Below are 20,490 nucleotides of genomic sequence, written 5' to 3' on the forward strand. Positions count from 1 at the left end.
CTTGCCCCAAAACCGGGGCTATCATGTCAAAAATGTGTAAAATGGGCAGACACTTTTAATAAAGAGGGCCTTCAAATAAATATGTTGGGATTTCTTCGACAGTTTACAGTGAGATGAGAGTTTCCACGATTCTTGTTAGTTCGAAATAGTGCACATCCTAAAGACTAGGTCAAGCAGTCTACTTGTATTTATGGTTATATCATTTATTATCCCTTTGATCGTTAACAGTTACAATTAAAACACAGGCCTTTTGGAACGTATGCGTTGATTAAAAAAAACCAAGCGGTCGAAAGATCCTTGTATTGATTGAATTCTAGATAACATGCAGATCGTATGGTTTTGTACTGATGAGAGCTCTTCCAAAGGGCTGCCACATCATCTTTTTATTGAACTGGAAATCAGAGTTCTACAACAAAGAGGGAGCCGTAGAAATGGCTATTACGTCTAAATAAGGCAGCAAAGGTTTATCAGTTCGGGAAAGGTGTGACGAAAAAACAATATAGGACTCATATTCTTAAACCACGTAGAGGATATCCCTGGTTTTAGCTGTAATATCGTTCATTCAAGATGTTGTTTAATATATATGTTTGTGCACATATAGTAAAATGATTTTATATAATCTTTTAGATTAATGTAAAAAGAGGTAGAATTGAAGAATGTTTTCTTTCTATAACTAGGAATCTGAATAATAATAATCTGATAACTTAAGACACGTATTTGAGTTGGATATAAATATTTTGAAATTAAATTCTCTTACATAAGGACAACATGAATTTCTAAATTATTCCAGAGATGAAAAAAACGTTGTTATGCATAAAATTATTTTTAAAATAAAAACCAACAAATTAAGCAATGTTGCTAAATTGTTTGGAAATGCAATTCTATTAGAATACATATTGTATTAAAAAGCTGAACACATTTGTATTATTTTGCATTTCGATGGAATAGTAACTTTAGAAATAATTGTCGAACTGAATTTTTTTTTTTTAAATTAGTTGCCATCGTTTATTCCATACTTTCATTTAAAACATCGTTTTTTTTTTCATCCGAAATGGACCCAAATCATTTTCAAATACTCGCCACAATAAGCGAGTGTAATACGCCCATGTCGGCTCTGCAGATTATGACTTGTATAGCGCAGAAAGAGCGGTGTCCTTTCGAGGAACTCGAGCCGCTATACGACGAACTGGATGCTGCGATTAAGGCTTCCGAGCAACTGGGACTGATTGTACGCAACAATATGGGACGCTATTTAACCCAAGAGATGGATGCTTTATGGCGGATAAAAGCAAAGAGGCAATCGAAGCGCAATATCACTTCCAAAAGTACCCCAGCCATGCCAGCTGTGAGGCGGCCAATTAAAAGGCAAATAATGTCCACCATTAAGGTGGCAGAGCGGAAAAAGTCCTGTAAGGCAGCAAAGTCGAAGAAGATTGTAAGAGAGGCGCAGAAATCAAAGCAGACGCTAAGAAAAATGGCAAGTTACAAGTAATTGCGATTAAATGAGAACTGACAGCTTTGAATATTTTCAAACCATTATTGCTGTTGAAATCTGGAGAAAACTTTTAGATCGTAAGGCGACTTTTTGGAATATTTCAATAAATTTATTCTACGTGATGACAAAGATAAATTAAAATTATAAATCTAGAGAAAAACCTACATCTTAATGCCTTTGATATTGATGTGAACCATAGGAAATGTGTTCAGTTAGTTTAGGGATATGGTGGTAGGAGTAACTTTTCGATCTATTCAATTATTACTACAGTTCATTATAGGACTAGGGTTTAAATGTGTTATTGAGATTTCTAAGAATTGTCTGAAAATACACTGAACTCTGAATTCAAATTATGATGTTATGCGCCAATTATCGAATTTTTTTCGCCTTTTTTCATATATTTTGAAGCATTCAGAACTTTGATTAAAAAAATAACTTTTTGGGTTGCCAGCTGATTTTGATGAAAAAAAGCAATGCTCATTAAAAAGAGCTAATTATATTATAAATAAATGAATAATAATCGAATGTTCATTTGTTCGTAATTTAAAAACTCGAAAAGTTCTGTACCGGCATTTTAGAATTTGGTTCCAGAAAAGTTTAGGGCGAGAGAACAATGAGAGATGAACAGAAAATGTTTAATAAAAGTTTACAGCGCCTTAACGTACCAAAATCTACAAATATTCCTGCAAAACCGATAAGCCCTAATATTATGAGGAACGAGGGCTCATTTGAAACAAATCATTCAGCGGGAATCCCATCCTTTTTCATGAAAAGTATATCATTCAAAAAAATAAGGAATATTAACATTGTTCGAGAAACAAAATTAAATTAAATTTTAATTAAGCATGTATTAATATTTAATTTAAGCTTTGAGGTTTTATTTTACATTTAACTGAACAAAATCAGTTTAATAGCATCGGGTCCGGAAATGCTGTAAACTGGTGTTGTCAGACTAATTGAAAAGATTAAAGAACTGTGTATGTGAGAACTAGAAGGAAAGGGGTTTTCAAAAATATATCTAATCATACAAGTATATCATATTTTGCTATATATCCACTTGTCTTGGGTGATTAAGGAGCACATTTCTACTCACCTAACGACATATTTGCGCCATTCTTGCGATTGACGGACACTGAGATCGGCAAAACGGCGCCCGATGTGGACGATGGCGATGGCGAGGATGAGTCGCAGGATCCCTCCAGCGACTGTGCAGGCGTTGGCACCGTGGACATGTGGTGATCGGCACTGGTAATTACACCAGCAGTGGCGCCACTGACGCTGCCATTGCTGGAGCTGCTGGCCACGGCTGCGCTGGCGCTGGCGCTGGCCGCAGAGGTGCTGGAGGTGGCTCCACCGGCATCGCTGTGTGGTGGCGAACGCAAGGCTGTGTGTTGCTGCTGTGGCTGCTGGTGCTGTTGTTGGTGGTGATGATGCTGTTGTTGTTGTTGTTGTTGCTGCTGCTGCTGCTGCTGTTGCTGCACTGCAGCCGCTGCAGCTGCGGCCGCTGCATGCGAATGCGTTGAGTGTCCGTGCAGCACCGATTGATGGGCGTGGCCATGTAGAGTGGCCAGACTGGCGGCAGCCACACCGTTGTGGCCAGCAGCGGTCAGATGTTGCGCCGGCGCCTGCTGTGGCGCCACCGCTGCTGCCTGCTGATGATTCAAGACATGGGCGCCATGATGGTGAGGATGCGACCCGACATGGCCAACATGATGTGGATGGTGGCCATGATGGTGTGTGTGATGATGGCTGAGCAGCGTACTTGTGCCCACCGGAGGCACCTCATGCATGTGCAGAGCCCGCTGCTCATCCTGCGCCTGGGCGCGACGCAGCGCTGTCTGCAGCGCCATAACTCTCTGGCGATCGGCGGTGAGGCGACATTTCTCGCAAGTGCAATACCGATATTTGCAATAACGCTTGTGGCCCTTGAGCGTGATCTTGAGGCCGTGATTGCGGCAGCGTGCACAATTGGGGGGTGTGCGGGGGGAGATGGAGCTGCCGCTGGAACTGGATGCACCGCCGCACACGTCGTTCTTTGTGTCGATCATGTCCGAGTCGGACATGGTGTCGCTGTTCCAATTGTCCTCAGAAACCATTCAACTGGATGTAAGGCGCGAGAGCGCAGAAAATTTTAGATGATCGTACAACACACAGATATTAGGAAAGTCCGTTTAAGTTACAAGTATTTCTATGATTTATAGTATTTGATCAGCTATCCAAAAAGCATTGCAGATTTCCAAGTTCTGTGGACCAAGCTTCTTTAGGTTCAATTGCGGTTTAAGTCTTGGAAAGCTTTCAATTGTTTCCAGCTTTTCAAATATGTTTTATTTTGAATATTTGCGATGTTTAATTAATTACTGGATTACTAAATAGTTATGAATTCTTGTGTGAAAAGCACTTCGTTAAGTTGAATTATTAATTTAATTTCTTTGCATAACTATGTATTAATTTTTTGAAGTTGAAGCATTATCTGCAAAGAAAAAATAAATGAATAAATACAGGTAAAAAAGAATTTAACATTAAATACAATTCTATAAACAAGCAGAATAAATCGGACACCTCCCTTAAGTTTGAAGGGACTTTTTCTCCAAAGCCCTTTTTTTTATATAATATTTCAAACTTTTATTGATTTGGAGGGAGTACAATTTTTTCCAACAAATATTTTATAATTTTTATAATTTTGTTTTTAATTAAATACTCGTATAATTGCACAAATGTAAAAATTTTCAAGAATTCAGCGACGCCTTTCGAATTCGTTCTGCCGATTTTATAGTTGTGCTGTTCATTTAAATACAAATGAGCGAGTATGTATATACATTTGTATAAAACTATGTGTTGTACATACGAGTACGTGTATATGCGTGATTGTTCGAGTATATAGTACAACAAGTAGCCACTGTTCCTTGTACAATTCGAACCCAAAACATTTTGTTTCAATAGCCCCGACAAGTGTTGGCCCATCAGACGCTGATGTAATCGCTTTGCATGCAATAAATTTTATACAAAAATTAAAGAAATTACAAGAAGGCTGCAAATGTGCAACTCTTGCTTATTGTTTTAGCTGCCGGTTTGCCCGGTTTTTCACACGCTCGATTTCCTCTGCCAAACAAATTGTACTTGTTCGCCATATTTTGCAACGAATTTTCACGCACTTTTTTCTATGTGTGCGTGTGTGTGTAAGCTTTATAAACATATATTTATTTGTTTAATATGCGCTAAATTGTGAATTAAATTATAGTTTAGCGAACATTGCATGTTCTTTTAAACCAATAATTAAACAATTTGAAATTGTTGAAAATTGAAATCGTATTGTAATGCTGAAAATCTAGAATTTTTTGTAGCTTTTACATAATTAGAGATAAAGGCCAACAAAAATACATATATCAGTAGTTTATTCAAACATGGAATACGCTATATCTAGTTGTGGCAATCATTTAGGGTACAATGCCTTTCCAGCGCAAATTGTTTAGTCAAGAGAGATTAATAGAATTCTTACAAGTTTTTGCACTCCCTTTCTAATTGTAATTGTCCGATAAATAGTTGGTTAAAGTTTTAAAAATTAAGCTTCTCATTGAGACAGACGGACTGTCACTCACATATTTAATAGGCGATAGGGTATAAAATACAGCGCATACCGATTTATATAAGCGTTGCAGATTTATAGATAGTTGTTACAATTTTAGGGTGTGGCTGAATAATATGTATCGATCCCACGTGTCCATGCTACAAACATGAACAATATAAATGAAATGTGTTTGAAATAACTTCCATTTCAGAAATGAAATGCATTTCTGAATTGTTACATGAAAAGTTTTCATACATTTACATATAGAATAGTATGTATTTTTTGCAGTGCCTTTATGCAAGATTTTAACCTTTGTTTTGAGGTCGTAAAATCGTACAAATTGAAGTTATTTGCATTTTAAACAAAATATTTAGTAGTTGATTTACGATTATATGCAGCTGGAACTGCATTTTGTCGTTGTTGTTGTTGTTTGAAAGTCATGTAATGAACGAGTAGAATTACATCGTTAGAAATGAAATATACCCCTCAGCTCGAGCGATAAGGCTGGGGAGAGAGAACACTTTGCCACTTGAATGAGACACCACTTATGTCTGCTTTCTTCGCCCAGAAGAAATAATTATTAATCAAAATTATAAACCAATGTGGGAGCTTAAATTTGGGCCACCTAAATAGAAAACTTAAACGGAATAAAAACATTTTAGAGAATTCTGATAGTTTTAACACAAACATAACTTCATTTAGGCCAATTGGAGTTTTTTAGATATCAAAGTGTTGGACGAAACATTTTTTTAGAGCCAGCTTTCTTTTACAGATCTGCGGCTTGGAGAAAAACATAGTTTTCATTTTTTGTATAATTAAAAAATTTTTACACACAAATATTAAGATTTGTGTAAAAAAGAACAATATTGATATTCGTTGCTTTATCAAAATAAAAATGTAAAATAAACTTCAAAAAGGCGTGTCTTTAATGATAAACTTGTTTGTATTAAGAGTTCTATTGCAAATTATGAATCGGCCTTTGCATTTAAAAGTGCTCTCATTTAAGATAAGCCACCTTTCAGTTTGTACTTAAATTATTAATTTATTTGTGCAACAAAGAATCCAGAACGGCATTTCGTAGGCAGGCCCGTATAGATTATATATTGCATTGACATTTTCAATAGGTTCATGACTTGCATAAGAAAACTGACGCATGTTTTATTTACCTTGTGCAATATATTGACAAACTACACCAACAACAACAGCAATGAATATCGGCAAAAAAGTTGTCGCTTCTAAATTGTAGTTAATTATTTGTATTTGAAGACATTATGTGTACGGATTATTTATTGTAACGTTATTTTTTCAAATGTAAAATGCAAACGCTTAGTTCTTGTGGATAATCTTATGAATATTAATTTTTTTAAAATGTGGAATTGAATATTTTTATACTGTATTTATATTTAATTGTTAAGTGTGATTATATTTACAATTGTTTTTAATTTTCGTAGATATATATTTTTCTTTGTGTTCTAATATCTTGAAAAACTCCTTTTATAGCACACAGCATTATTTTTATGGTAGCTTTATTTTCAATTTGCATTTCAATTGTTTTGCCAGTACTTATAATACATTTTATTTCATTTATTTACTATTTGTTTATTTAATTTTTTATTTAACTTTCCACTTTAGCGCACTGTTTTTAACAAAGTATAATTTTTGGCTGAACAAACATTTTCTGCGCGATCGCGTTTGAAGAAAGCCGCCGGCAAAACGCGCGCACAGCAAACACAACAATATGCCGATTCGAAATGTATCGTTTAAGTAGATAAAGTATTCTTCAGTGTAACTGTTAAATAGTATGCCCAACTTAACGAATGTGAAAAAATAACATGGATATGGAACAATCGCACAGATCGTAAAATGTTGAAAATAAATGAATTCGACGAATTTTGTCGCGGAAACGCGTAGCAGCGAGCTGAGCTTTCGATCTGAAATCTTTGGCGTGCGCAAGGCAACTCACATTGGGCCACAAGACGCGGATGCAAAGAACTCAGGCAACGAGTGTTCACGATTTCCGCGACTATGTGTGCGAGTGTGTGAGTGAGTGTGCCTATGTGTGTGATGTTTGCCTGTGTTTGTTGTTGCGCCAACACAGAACTGCAGTTCAAACGAAAGGGAACAAAACGAAAACGACGACGACGGCGACAACGATAGAAGAGAGAGAGCAAGAGCAAGCTGCACTGTCATGGCTGGCAGCGCAGCCAGCGTAGACGTTGGCGCCCTGCATTTGGAGAAACAAATGTAGTTGGGGCTGTACACACACATACACACACACACACACACACACACACACACACACACACATTGACGCATTTGTACATAGGCTGCCTCACACACATTGGCTGGCTGATTTCATAGTTGTAGTAGTTATTGTTGTTGCAGCTCCCTGGCTCTGCTTCCGCTGGCGCTGCACTTTGTTGCCATATAATATCATGGGGGTTGTGTGCGACCAACTTGCACAGCCAACATGTTCGACGCCGCAAGTTCCAGTTCGAGTTGCATTTACCGGTTTCTGCAAGCCGGCAAGTTTTTCGTTACTTTGTTTTATTTATTTTGTTTGCGTTATGCTTGTGCACACTTTTTGTATACATTTCTCCGATATTCTTTGACTGTGTGTTCGTGGATATTTGTCTGTTTTGTTTTGGTTATTTATTTGCTTGAATTATTTTATTTTTTGCAACGCAATGGGGCGTATGTGTGATATACAGTGGATAACTCTGCAATGATATTTGAATAAATGCGCACCTTTGCCAATTATTATTATTTGAGATGTAACTAAATCGAGGCTATTGATTGTAAAACACCCTAATCTTTGAATTGTTGGTACTTGAAAAAAGTGATAAATACTTGTATGTAGACGTAGAAAACAGTTACTTCTATTTGAAGCAAACATAATTTATGAGACAATTAAAAGGAATATCTACCTAAAATTGCTAAAAAAATTTATATATATATTGATTAAAATCCTTGACAGAATATATTTTTATCTATAATAATATAATATATATATAATATATAATTTTTTTGTATCTTAATTATGTAAACTATCGCATTAAATCTTAATTGTATGCCCACTACTTTATGGAACCTAGTGCTAATCTTTATACTTACAATTTACACTTGTTAGAATTAAATTTGCGCCTAACCGTACCTCATTACGTTATGTCCCATTTTTAATCGACGCGATCGCTGTTACGCCTTATCTGCCAGCCATATCGCTCTGCACAAAGCCTACTAAAACATCTGAATACGAGTATGTACATACCTACGGGTATATAATGTATATATGTATAGGTATGGTGACCCATTTAGAACTTGCACTCGCTTGCTAAACAAACGCAAACATCTGACTTTGTCTTTCCCTCCAACCAGCTTGATAAGACAACAAAGTAAGAAACACACAAGTGAACGACTTAATCAAAAAAGCAGTTTTTTGTTTCAATAATTGCATTGTACAAATAATATTATTGCAAAAAGAAAGAAAGAAAAAGAAAGGAGCAATTAACAAATTGACATTCAAACAGCTGAGCTGAAGAGCAGAGGCGCACTTTCCAAGAGCGCGTTTAGTGAGCGTGACAAAAATTGTGATAATGCAGTCCGATCTTTGTAGTCAGTGCTCTTATAGTAGCGGCCTAGGCCACGCCAAATTGTTGTTAACCATTAGCTGTTGTTGTACTCGTATGCAGCACTCTGTGCACCCGATTGCTTATCTTTGCATGTCGCCGCTAATTTGTATTTGTAGAGCACATCGACTGGCATTTATAATTGGCTAATCATCTAGTTAGACGTAGCACTGGGAACCGAAATCTGGTATATACGCGTACTCTCACATTTGCAAGGACAATCAGTACGTTACTTTTCTTGATCCTAAATTATACTTTAGGGCATCATTTTATGGTTTGTAATTAACATACTAAGTGTGCATTTTTTATGGATTAACATTTTATCCCCTTTTGATAACCTATTGTGTTTCGAAATGTTTCAGTACTTGAGAAAGACTTGCAATATAATGTTATTTTTGTCCGATTAGGGAACAAATGCAATATTTAATTTCCCATAAATAAAATTAGTCCGTCAATTTCCGCACTTTGGGGCCACTATTAAAGGAAATTTGTGTCAGTCCTGTAGCTCCGTTAAAATTAATAATAAAATAAAAACGATCAACTAAGAGCGAAAATTTAATATTCTACGAAATCTATCATAAATTTTGTGATGCTGGATTTTCAATTTTATTTGTTATTTAATAAATGTTTCTAATTTTAAGAAATTTATATTTTTCATTAAGAATGTTACCAAATAATTATAATTGATACGAATATGTAGATAATTTTAAATCCTGCTACCACAACAAAATGGTGTGAGAAAAATATATTTTACTACTCTTCTATCACATTTTTTAATGTTAATAAAAACAAATTATGTTTTGAAGTAATTATTCGGCCTCTTTAAGGCAATTGCATTTTTTATTTTTATTATTTTTGTTTTTAGATTTTGATTTATCGTTGGTTATGCCGTGGTAGAATTCCGCATGTGTTTGCAAAGGGACAAGATCATGGCTGGGATAGGCGGCGATCCAATTTCGATTGAACACAGCTTGTGTTCTCAGGTAAATCGCAAATACCCTTCTGTCCGTTAAAGAATTTTTTGCCACAGCTAACCAAGAATGCCTGCTGGTGACGGCAGATATAGTAGTCATTGCAACTAGTAGGTGAGGCCATTAGGAAACCATTGGGCTTGCCGAGACATAGGGCTGTAGCTTGGGTAGTAATACCGGAGAAGGATTGTTGGGTCTGATGCATAGCACCTGCTTCAATCACGATTGGACGATTTGGCCGGGGACGGGCAAGATAGCGGTTTGATTGAGCCGCTGCACCAGCTGCACCAGCTGCTGCACTGCTGGGACAAGGGGTAGTGGTTGGTGGACAGACTGTGGTCGTTTGACAGACTGTGGTTGTTTCACAGGTTGTGGTTGTTTGACACGGTGTGGTTTCTGTTTGGCAACCACAGGTTGTTACAACTGTCTGACATGGAGTGGTTGTTGTCTCGCAGGGGGTCGTTGTTGTTTCGCAAGTCGTTGTGGTGCAAGTAGTTGTTGTAGTAGTTGTCGTGCAAGTCGTTGTAGTTGTTGTCGTGGTAGTAGTTGTAGTGCAAGTCGTTGTTGTGGTGGAAGTCGTGGTGGAAGTTGTGGTGGAAGTCGTGGTGGAAGTGGTTGTTGTGCAAGTCGTTGTTGTAGTAGAAGTTGTCGTAGAAGTTGTAGTCGAAGTTGTAGTCGAAGTTGTGGTGGATGTTGTGGTGGAAGTTGTTGTGGTACAAGTCGTTGTTGTAGTGGAAGTTGTCGTAGAAGTTGTGGTCGAAGTTGTGGTGGATGTTGTGGTGGAAGTCGTGGTGGAAGTTGTTGTGGAAGTTGTTGTGGTGCAAGTCGTTGTTGTAGTGGAAGTTGTCGTAGAAGTTGTGGTCGAAGTTGTGGTGGATGTCGTGGTGGAAGTTGTTGTGGAAGTTGTTGTGGTGCAAGTCGTTGTTGTAGTGGAAGTTGTCGTAGAAGTTGTGGTCGAAGTTGTGGTGGATGTTGTGGTGGAAGTTGTGGTAGAAGTTGTTGTGGAAGTTGTTGTGGTGCAAGTCGTCGTTGTAGTGGAAGTTGTCGTAGAAGTTGTGGTCGAAGTTGTGGTGGATGTTGTGGTGGATGTTGTGGTGGAAGTTGTGGTAGAAGTTGTTGTGGAAGTTGTTGTGGAAGTTGTTGTGGAAGTTGTTGTGGTGCAAGTCGTTGTTGTAGTGGAAGTTGTCGTAGAAGTTGTGGTGGAAGTTGTGGTCGAAGTTGTGGTAGAAGTTGTGGTGGAAGTTGTGGTGGAAGTTGTGGTGGAAGTTGTGGTGGAAGTTGTGGTAGAAGTTGTTGTGGAAGTTGTTGTGGTGCAAGTCGTTGTAGCTGCTGTTGTAGCTGAAGTCGTAGCAGTTGTTGTTACGTCAGTCGAGCACGGTGTGCTTGCTGGTGTGGCCACCGTTGATGCACATGGGGTGGTCACCGTTGTTGGGGCCACCGTCGTTACACATGGTGTTGTTGCCGGTGTTGCAGTTGTAACGCATGGTGTCGCATCTGCTGTGGCAACTGGGCGGACAGCGGAAACTTCGGAAATTGTCTCGGTACAGCCGGGGTTGTACGAAACACAACTTCTTATCTTGAAGTCGTAGTACTTGGGGCACCTATATTGTACGGCTACACCATTTTGGCACTCGACGAATTTTGAGCAGCTGCCCGGTATGAGAGTTCGCAATCCGTTTTCCCTGTTACTGCAGAATATTTGGCCGAAGGTATCGTCGTCATAGCCAGCAGCATTACTGGTGCTGGCAGCTACTGCGACCAGCAGTAAAACGAAAGCTGTGAAGAATAGTTATGGCAGTTAAAGCACAAAAGTCCTGGGTAATGTTCCGAAGCGTTTACCGTATAATTTTTGCATGGACGCTGGGTGTTATACTCCGTGAAAAATAAAGTGTAGGTTCAATTTCGACAACAGTCGGACGGTACAGTGTTTTATGTTGAAATTATTTGGGCCTATTTATACCTGCCTCATTTTTCCCAAATTACTGATATTCCCATTAGCAAAGTAGCAGTTCGGATGTGATATCGAAATGTCAGCAAGATCTTTATCGCGATTGATGCCACAGCGTGCCATTTCTTTTGAACCACACATGCACACATTTCTTCCTCTTTTCTTCTTTCACGCTATCAGCCGCAGACAACATGTGTTAGTAGCTTGTATATCATTTGATAAAATTACTGACTAAATATAACTCTACGAGTGTAATGGCAAAAAACAGAAATATCATACAACCAACAACCTTGACAAACTTTCAAAATTGACTTAAGTAATTGGGTAAGTGTCGCCCGTGTAGGAAAACTATGTCTTTCCTTTCAAGGTTCCGCAATCTGCTTTCTGAACAAGAAAATTAAATGTTTACGGATTTAGCAACAGAATAAAAATGTATATTTAATTAAATATATTTTCAATTTATCAGGCTAAAAGCTTAAGAGCCATTTTTATTTAAACTAATTAATTTAATTCATTTTTTATTGCGATGGAAATTTGATTGGTATTTAATGAATTAATTGTAGCTCTTCAATTTTTCATGTAACTTATCTGAATAACATGTTATATCTACGATAACGGGGGAATACTTTGATTCTTTCTTTCACTTTCTGTTACGACAGAAATTATAACGATATTTTTAACTATATTTGTCATTTATTTTATTTACCTTCCCTCTTAATTTCCCATTGATTACTGCTGATTATTGCATTTGAGGTGATACCGTCAACGGGCCACTAAAAGTATGCCGTTTTTAAGTTAAATCGTGCTTCATATCATTCCAATCGATCATTACGATGTAATGGTTTCGATGGAAACACTTTTCGCAGAAATGGGAGGAACATTGTACAGTTTGGCTCGTGGCCCCTACACGAGTATATAAGAAATCATCAACAATAACACCGTTTTGTTAAGGAGTTCGATTTTTCTACACAACTAAACTGGAATTAATTAAAAATCGATGTTATAGTTAGTAATATTAACATATTTCAAAGTTCTCAATAAATAAATGTATCAACAAAACGACATTGGATATTTCGAATTATACAGCCCTCTTCTACATTCCATATCAATCGAATAATTATGAGTTTTTTGATTTTAAAAAGAGGGAATTTGTTCAGTTCCATTGAGTGATTGACGATTTTATCGTATATACCCGTATGTATGTAATTTTTTATGTTCTCTCAATTCGTTAAAATTAAAAACTGTTGTACAAATTTAAAATTAAATTTTAAATTTCGTTTGTGTCCATTTATCAAATAGTGCATGTTTTTGATAAGCACATTAAATGAAAGAGCACGCGTAGTTCTTGTGAATTTCTTCGGGCTCAGTAATTACGTAATTTATCTATTCACCTATTACGTTAACAATTCTGAAGTCGTATACATTCATTATTGGCGTTGGTACTTTGGAAATAGTTTTTCTTAAAATGTGATTACAATTAAGAGCTGATTGTTGTGAACACATAAACAAGTTTTAAATTTGAGCAAGAACTTGAATGTTTATTGAAAAATTATGGCTTTATGTTGTAATGTCATCAAATTATATATGACATCCGAAAACTATAATCGATAATGAACCGATTTTAGTCTCATTTTGTACCTACAACATCCATGTAGGAGGTACCTATGTACCTACCATGTAGGTAATAAATTGTTATAAGTGTTATTATAAAAATTACAATATAATGTTTATTTTTCAATTTTACTCATTCGCTCACAATATTATGATTAATTTTGAGCTTTTCTTTTCAACATAACTAATAATCATTATTTAGTTCTATTACAATTCCACAAAATCTTCATTAATGCACCCATCAACCAAAAAAATAAAAGAAAAAAAACTCATTAAGTTGAGATTATTATTTAAGTCTCATTGTTTTTATCAAGAGTAAACCTGAAGTTGTCCCTGCCGTTTTCATAGCGAAGAAGGACAAAATTTATATCTATCCTTAAGCAATAAGCCAAGACAAACTATAGTACAGTTTTGGGATAAACAAATTGTAATTAAAAAATTATTTTAATGCAAAATTACAGCTTGAGCGTAGTTTTGGAAAAAAAAAACTGAAAGAATAATCATTATTTTATGAGTTTTAAAGTTAAGTTGTAAAGTAAAACTCTAATTAATCATTAAATTTTGAGAGAATGGCACTACTATACAACCTCATCATAAATGAAATAAGTTAATTGTCAAGTTTATTTAACCAATTTAATAATTGTCCACGATGGACAGTTACAGAAAATTTACTCTGCTAATACAAAAATCATTTTATTTTGAGAGAATACAAAAAATTGAAATTTTTAAATTAAGTTGAAAATGCATAGATTATCATAAAAAAATGATATTGGTAAAACAAAATAATCCTTATTTGCGGTCCTTGGCAATTTTTAAGAGATTTTCTCTCAAAGTTATCTTACTGGTAATTCCTTTTACTCTTAATTCAAAACCGGCATTTGTGCATTGTCTCTAAAAAAAAAAAACAATTGCATCTGCGGATAACTTGGACAAATATCGCAGAGGTCATCCAACTCGCATGCAAATGTGGCTTGTGGCTGCTCAGAGAGAATGTAAATACACTTATGGTAATCCCTGGATAAGCAGTGCAAATCGTGTCTTACTGCACTTTTCTCAGATGACGATCGGCAAAACGTCCCTAAACTTATCGCTTTACGTACTGCAGATATACCTATATACTTGTATATACCTATATATCCGTATATGTACTAGTATATCAGACATGTGTAATTATGACAGGCAATTACCACCCGCTAGCGCCCGCCTTTTTCAGGTGAGACAAGCATTAAGCTAAATAAACATAATGCCAATGTTTACTTACCACGAATGCTTAAAAACAGTCTCGTGCCGTCGACTATGCACCAGTATACGAATACTTCTAGTAGTATGAAGTCGTGCAGTTTAGTTGTAGTCTCTGGAATCTAGATGTTTATCTGAGTCGCGTTTTTCTTGCATAACCGAGCGATATGATCGCGGGAAGGCGGGTGCAAGAGAGGTGGACGGAGCGCAGCACACACTGAGCGATAATTATACACTGATTTCTTAGAGGGCCAACAACAGTCGGGGGCGGTGCTGTCAACATTTGCGCACTACTTGTATGTACTTACGAGTATATTATAGTTTTATTTTTCACAGATAAAAACTATATATATGTGCATACAAGACTGGAAATATGCAACGACTTGCATTCAATCGGGTCTCACTTCCTTTATGGCACCGCTAATGAGATTTCGCGTAGCTTTGGGAAAAGCGAAAAACTTATGGACTGACAATAAATAAAAATGAACTATCACAAGGCGACAAATGCGTTCACAAAACACATACAACAACAACAAAAAAAAAAAAAAAACCGATCGCGACTACGACAACAACGTTCGCGAGTTGGCAACAAAAACAAAAACCGCAACAAGATCAGTTGGACAATCGGAGAGAGGCAAAGAGAGAGATAAAGAGAGAGAGAGAGATGAGACCGTGCAGGCCGTGCACAAATATTTTAAAATCTCGAGATCATTTGGAGCTGCGCCAAAGCCAAAGCCAAAACCGACAACGATGCGCGTGCACACGAGCGCAAAGGACGATCGTTGCAATCAAACTGGTTGCCGGATCGCCGAAGCTTTCAGCGCAAAACCGCTCAGAGTCGCCCGAGTCGCCAGCGAACTAAACATGTGCAGTCGCTGCTCTCCTACTTTTGTTGTTGCTTTTGCACTGCTCTGGGTGGTGGTGGAGGTGGTGGTGGTGGAGTGGCATTGGTGGCGGTGAAGACAGCGGATTGCCTTGGTAGTGCCTTTTTTTGTTTCGTATTTGCACTTCAGCAGGGCAACCAAATGCGACATGCAGCGCGAATCGACGCCGGTGCCGCCGCTGGCAGGTCAACGCATGCAACTGGTTTCGGCTTGACGGGCCGCTAAATGCGCTACGCAAGAGCACGAGTATAATTGAGAACCAAGTAGTGCCAAGTAATGTAAAATGTGAAAGTGACAATCTTAATAGCATGAACAATAAAAATAACCAAATACAGATGGCAACACAATATAAATTAAGTTAAGTTGAAGTTTTTAAAGTGGGATCGAAATTACAAAATCATGCTTTAAAATAAAATTTAGGATTTAACAGACTCAGTAAAGCTTTTGGGCACAACAACTACTGTTTTCATATATACACATCTCCAACTTTTGTACATACTTGTATATACAATTCGGTAACAGAAAACCCATGGTTTGAAAAAAACAACGCTCTAAATTTATATATCTATGGATGTAATACTTCTGTTGCGGAGTTAGTTCAAAGACGCCAGACACCCTGATAAATGATGATTAATACTTACTATTGCAAAATCGGTGTTTCATGCAAAGCAAATAAATCTAAAACGTTTAAACTAAACTTTTTGTATATACACATCGGCCAAAGAAGATCCATTGTTTGAAAAAACAACGTCTTAAATTTAAATATTTATGGATGCAATACTTATTATTTTGCGAGGTTATTACAGGCGCCAGACACCCTGATAAATTTATTTCAAAGAAAATAAATCTAAAATGCTTAAAATATAAAGTTCTGGAAAATCTCATGAAATTGTTAGCAGCTTAATATTTGTTGCTATCATTTCCTTTGAAAGCTCTATTTAGGAACTAAATTGTTTTTCAAATACGGATCTCCATCTTAACTTGTACGATTTATGAATTTTCATCCTACAGCCTTTAAGCTCGATAAACTGGCATTTAAATACAACAAATGGAATATTACCTAAATTCTAAAACATAATTAATTATTAGAAATAGGCTTTTGGTTGCAAAGAATTCTGAACAGTCGTTAAGTTGCGTTTACTATCCCGTCATTAAAAAAATACACCAATAGCTTCTAAGCATGCTTTTTTATTCGCCACACTCCCTTAATATTCTTTGTTTAAACCGTTTCTTAAAATAACTTATCATCTTATGTAACCGATGGACCCGAGAGTCCCAAACAAAGCGCACTCATTTAATGGCATAGCCATCGTTGCGCCAAAAAGAGCATAAAAGTGCAGGCCGAGTGCTAGCGGCTCTCTCCCTCTCGCAACCACTTATGTGGAGCAACTTTGTTGCCGTACATTGACGTCTGCATCGATGATCGACGACACAATCAGTTGGTTCTCTCTCCCTGAGAATTGCATAGAGAGTTATGATCGTGCGATTGTTGGTGTTGCTGTTGTTGGGCAAACGGTTTGGGTTTGCTTTGGGCTTTTTATAGGTCGCCGGGTCTACACTTTTAGGCCCGAGGCAAAATATTTGTACACAGCTGTAACTGCAAGCTGCTGTTTTCGCAGATTTATGAGAGGTCCGGTATCCTTGTGCTCAGCGTATTTAAACAGCAACACTCAATCATCATTAATTTAAGCACATTGGCAAATGGACAAGAACTTTATTTTGGTAATTCCTTTTGATTGCTCTTAAGTATGGGGCTTGTTCCAACTTAGCCTCTGGGACCGAACCACGCCTATCTACAAAGTTGGAGAGATTTGCGATGCGTTCGTGGTACCCCGAACTCCGAACAAATGCAAGTGTAGGGTGCAGAGAGCGAGAGATAGGAACGTATGCAAAGAGCGGCTGCATTTGTTTATGTTGCATAAATCAATTAGCGAAGAGCGCAAACAAGAGCGCCAGAAGTATCTCACAGATGCCACAGAAAATAAACCCAAACTCGTTTCGCACTCTCCAAAGACGCCAACAAACATGGCCAGTCTAAGCAAATAAAACAGCAATGCGAAATGAAAGCGTTGGCATGCAGAACCGGCAAATATTTATTTATGATTTTTTCTCTCACCCCCTCCCTCAGTTGCTATCGCGCTGCTCGCCACCGTGGAGTGGGTGTTGCCGCCTCTATGGAGGCCGCAAACAATTGTCGGGCACTGTATCTCAAACAATTTCTCGCCTCTACTGCTCGCAAGTGGCAAACCACATGCGGTGGCAGCTCGCATTTAAACAAATTGACGTTTAGCTGTCAACATTGTCACCTCCTAAGGGCAACAACAAAAGTTGCACGCCTGTGTTTTTGTAATTCGAGCGGTAAACCGCAGACTGAACAGACATCGGTGATATTTAATAATTAGGTATGTGTGTGTGTATTTTGTTGTTTATATGCAGTGGTGGTACGGTAGTTAATAAAAAATTGTTTCTGGACTCAAGTCTAGAAGTTAGATCGGACATTAGAATAGACAGAATATGAATAATATATTTGGAAACAAACTGTTTATTTAAAACTATGTTGTGCATTAAAAATGTCAATTAAAAGTTTGCAAATACTGTAAAAACTCTCTTGTGTCTGCTTAAATGGATACTTAAATACTTAACATACCAAAAGTTTGCTCTAGAAAAACTGTGTTCGATTAAAAGAGTTGTCCATTAAGAGGTTTTCACTGTACACAAATATTGTGTATATGTTAAGGCTTTACATTACAAACAACTAGCAGTTACTGGTATGTTTTTTGATGATGGTAACAAAAGGAAGTGTGCTATTTTCATTCATAGTTCATTGAGTAATGAATTCCATGGTTCTACTGGAGGTTCCACAACCTTTTTGAATCAGTTTAAAATTCTGCCAACATTCATGAAACTGTTTCATCTTCGCATCTATAGAGTTTGCCATGTGAGAAAACTGGATTTTCAAAATTTATACATACGTGGCTTGGCATACCTCAACGAGCTAACAGGAATCCCAAAAGGCGCTACCACCATCGCATAAGCTTAATTTCAAATTACTTGCAGTCTTAAAATTTAAATTTAAGAGTGGTCACTTATATAAAAATGTCGAACTGTTCTGTTATGGCCAACCGATTCGCAATATAATAATAATAACAAAAATATAATAATAAGAGAAATTGTATGCACATTTCAAAAGATTGTCCTTGCTAATTGATGGTAATGGCGAAAGAAATGCGAACTAAAGACTTTTAAATTCAAAGATCACATCAAATGGAGTCATTGGAAAGCGAGGAATCCAAACGTCTTCTCAATTATTTTTTTACATTTTACATGTCTTGTACAGAGTATAAGAACCTGGCTACGACCCTGTATTTATTTATAATAATGGGTAGCTTGGCATCTCGCAAAGAGTCGCATAAATTCACGCTTTGATGGCGCTCAATTGATTCCGTGGAAGCTCAAGTTATCTAAGAAATGCGAAGCTATAAGCCAGCTAGCATGCAAGAGTTATTATAGCCGTCATCTTTATTCATACTTTTTATAGTTAAATGATATATTTTGCACTTGGCCACACATTTCAATGCATTTAAAACAATTATTCTTCGTCATTTCACTTTCACTTTGTTGAATTGAAATTCCCATTTAGCGTTTTTCAATGCATACTTAAACATTGCTTATGTTTGGTTAAGTTTTTGTCAATTTATAAAAGAGGACTACTTTATTTATAACAACAAAGCAACAAAAATCCGATTTATGTCCCTTACTTCCCCATTAGAAATTGAAATACTTCAGTGTATTGTAATACTTACATTCGAGAAAAATTATTAAAATGAAAACATTAAACATATTTATTTCTACAAATTGACGGGCAAAATCACTGAGAATATGATCGCAATTTGCAAATTGCAAAAACTTTGCATATAACTATAATTAAGTGTATGTATGTATATTACAGTTCTCTAGTACGACCAGTGCTAGAATACTGCTCATGTGTTTGGTGTCCTCAGTATAAACTGCATCAGGATCGCATTGAGTCAGTCCAGAAACAATTTCTTCTTTTTGCTCTTCGTGGTCTTAACTGGGATCCTAATCTGCGATTACCTTCCTACTCCAGTAGGCTTCTCCTTATTAACCTGCCCTCTTTGGCTCACCGTATGATAGTTCTTGGTGTTCTGTTCCTCCACAAATTGATTGTTGGAGATGTTGATTCCTCTATGCTTTTAGGTCGTATTAATTTTTCTGTTCCTTCCAGGCCAACAAGGAATTTTCTGCCTCTTCTACTTAACAGATGCAGTAGTGATTACGCCATGCACAACCCTTTTCGAGTATTATGCTCTAATTATAATTCTTTTTACTTTTTAATCTCAAGTGAGCTCTCTCTCCCCTCACTAAAAGCTTCTATTTTCAGCTACCTCCGGCAGAATCACTGATCACCACTGCTGTGAGTAGGGGCATAGCTTGCCGGACTGGCTAATAAATTTTCCCCCAACGGGTCAGTGATTCTTCACCTTTAGCTTTTAATTATATTTTATCTCTTATTATTTAAGTTTCTTTTATCTTCTATTGCTATTTTTTCATCTCCATTTCTTTTTTTGTTAGGTCTAATAACTTATCTGACTACCCTCTGCTGTGAATCGGGGCATAGCTGGCCGTTTGGCAAATAAAATTCCCCCACCGTGTCGGATTCGTTATTAGATATTTGTGTCATTTTTATAGGCTTTTTATTCCTATAGCTTTATTTTAGTTTAACTTCTCTTTTGAATTGATTTTTTGTTTTCTTTTTCTTTTGCATCGACTGCATTGTTTGTCGATGAAATAAATAAATAAATAAATAAAAATAAATAAATAAAAATTATTTTGTGCGATTGTGTATTGCCTTTTAAGGTAAGCGTTAAAAGGAATTTTCTAATTCCAATTGCTAGAACTGCCCCAGCCTCTTTGATGAAATTTTAAAGCGTGTGACATTAATCACATATTAATTATTTTTAAGCACAATTACACTAAAGGATTTGGCAAAATTGTTGTTGTGAAGCAAATTATTAATTTAATAAATATGTACAGCTAGTTTCAGTATGTTCCCACTTACATATTTTTTTTTTTTTTTTAAATGTATATAAATTATTAAACTAGTTTTCTACTACCAATCAATATGGCAGC

General features: G+C 36.7%; 2 protein-coding genes across 2 annotated transcripts in view; both read right to left on the bottom strand.

The window, feature by feature from the left end:
- The window catches only part of LOC115624322 (protein doublesex), a 63,232-nt gene extending 56,233 nt beyond the window's left edge, over positions 1-6,999 (bottom strand). Inside the window, exons 1-4 of the mRNA XM_030518951.1 lie at positions 6,227-6,999; positions 3,198-3,965; positions 2,977-3,020; positions 2,589-2,928 (exon numbers count right to left, since the gene is read on the bottom strand). Coding sequence (XP_030374811.1) covers positions 2,589-2,928; positions 2,977-3,020; positions 3,198-3,591 — 778 coding nt within the window. The 5' untranslated portion in view covers positions 3,592-3,965; positions 6,227-6,999. The remainder of the gene's footprint in view (positions 1-2,588; positions 2,929-2,976; positions 3,021-3,197; positions 3,966-6,226) is intronic.
- A 2,614-nt stretch (positions 7,000-9,613) lies between these two features.
- On the bottom strand, positions 9,614-11,512 carry LOC115623773 (mucin-5AC-like). Its single transcript, XM_030518309.1, has 2 exons — positions 11,497-11,512; positions 9,614-11,433 (listed from the first exon to the last, which is right to left on the bottom strand). Exons 1-2 carry the CDS (start codon positions 11,510-11,512, stop codon positions 9,614-9,616), a joined length of 1,836 nt encoding a protein of 611 aa, XP_030374169.1.
- Positions 11,513-20,490: the final 8,978 nt, after the last annotated feature.

The sequence above is a fragment of the Scaptodrosophila lebanonensis genome, unplaced genomic scaffold, assembly GCF_003285725.1.
Source record: "Scaptodrosophila lebanonensis strain 11010-0011.00,11010-0021.00 unplaced genomic scaffold, SlebRS2 tig00000053-arrow-pilon, whole genome shotgun sequence".
In the NCBI taxonomy this organism is placed as follows: Eukaryota; Metazoa; Arthropoda; class Insecta; order Diptera; family Drosophilidae; genus Scaptodrosophila; species Scaptodrosophila lebanonensis.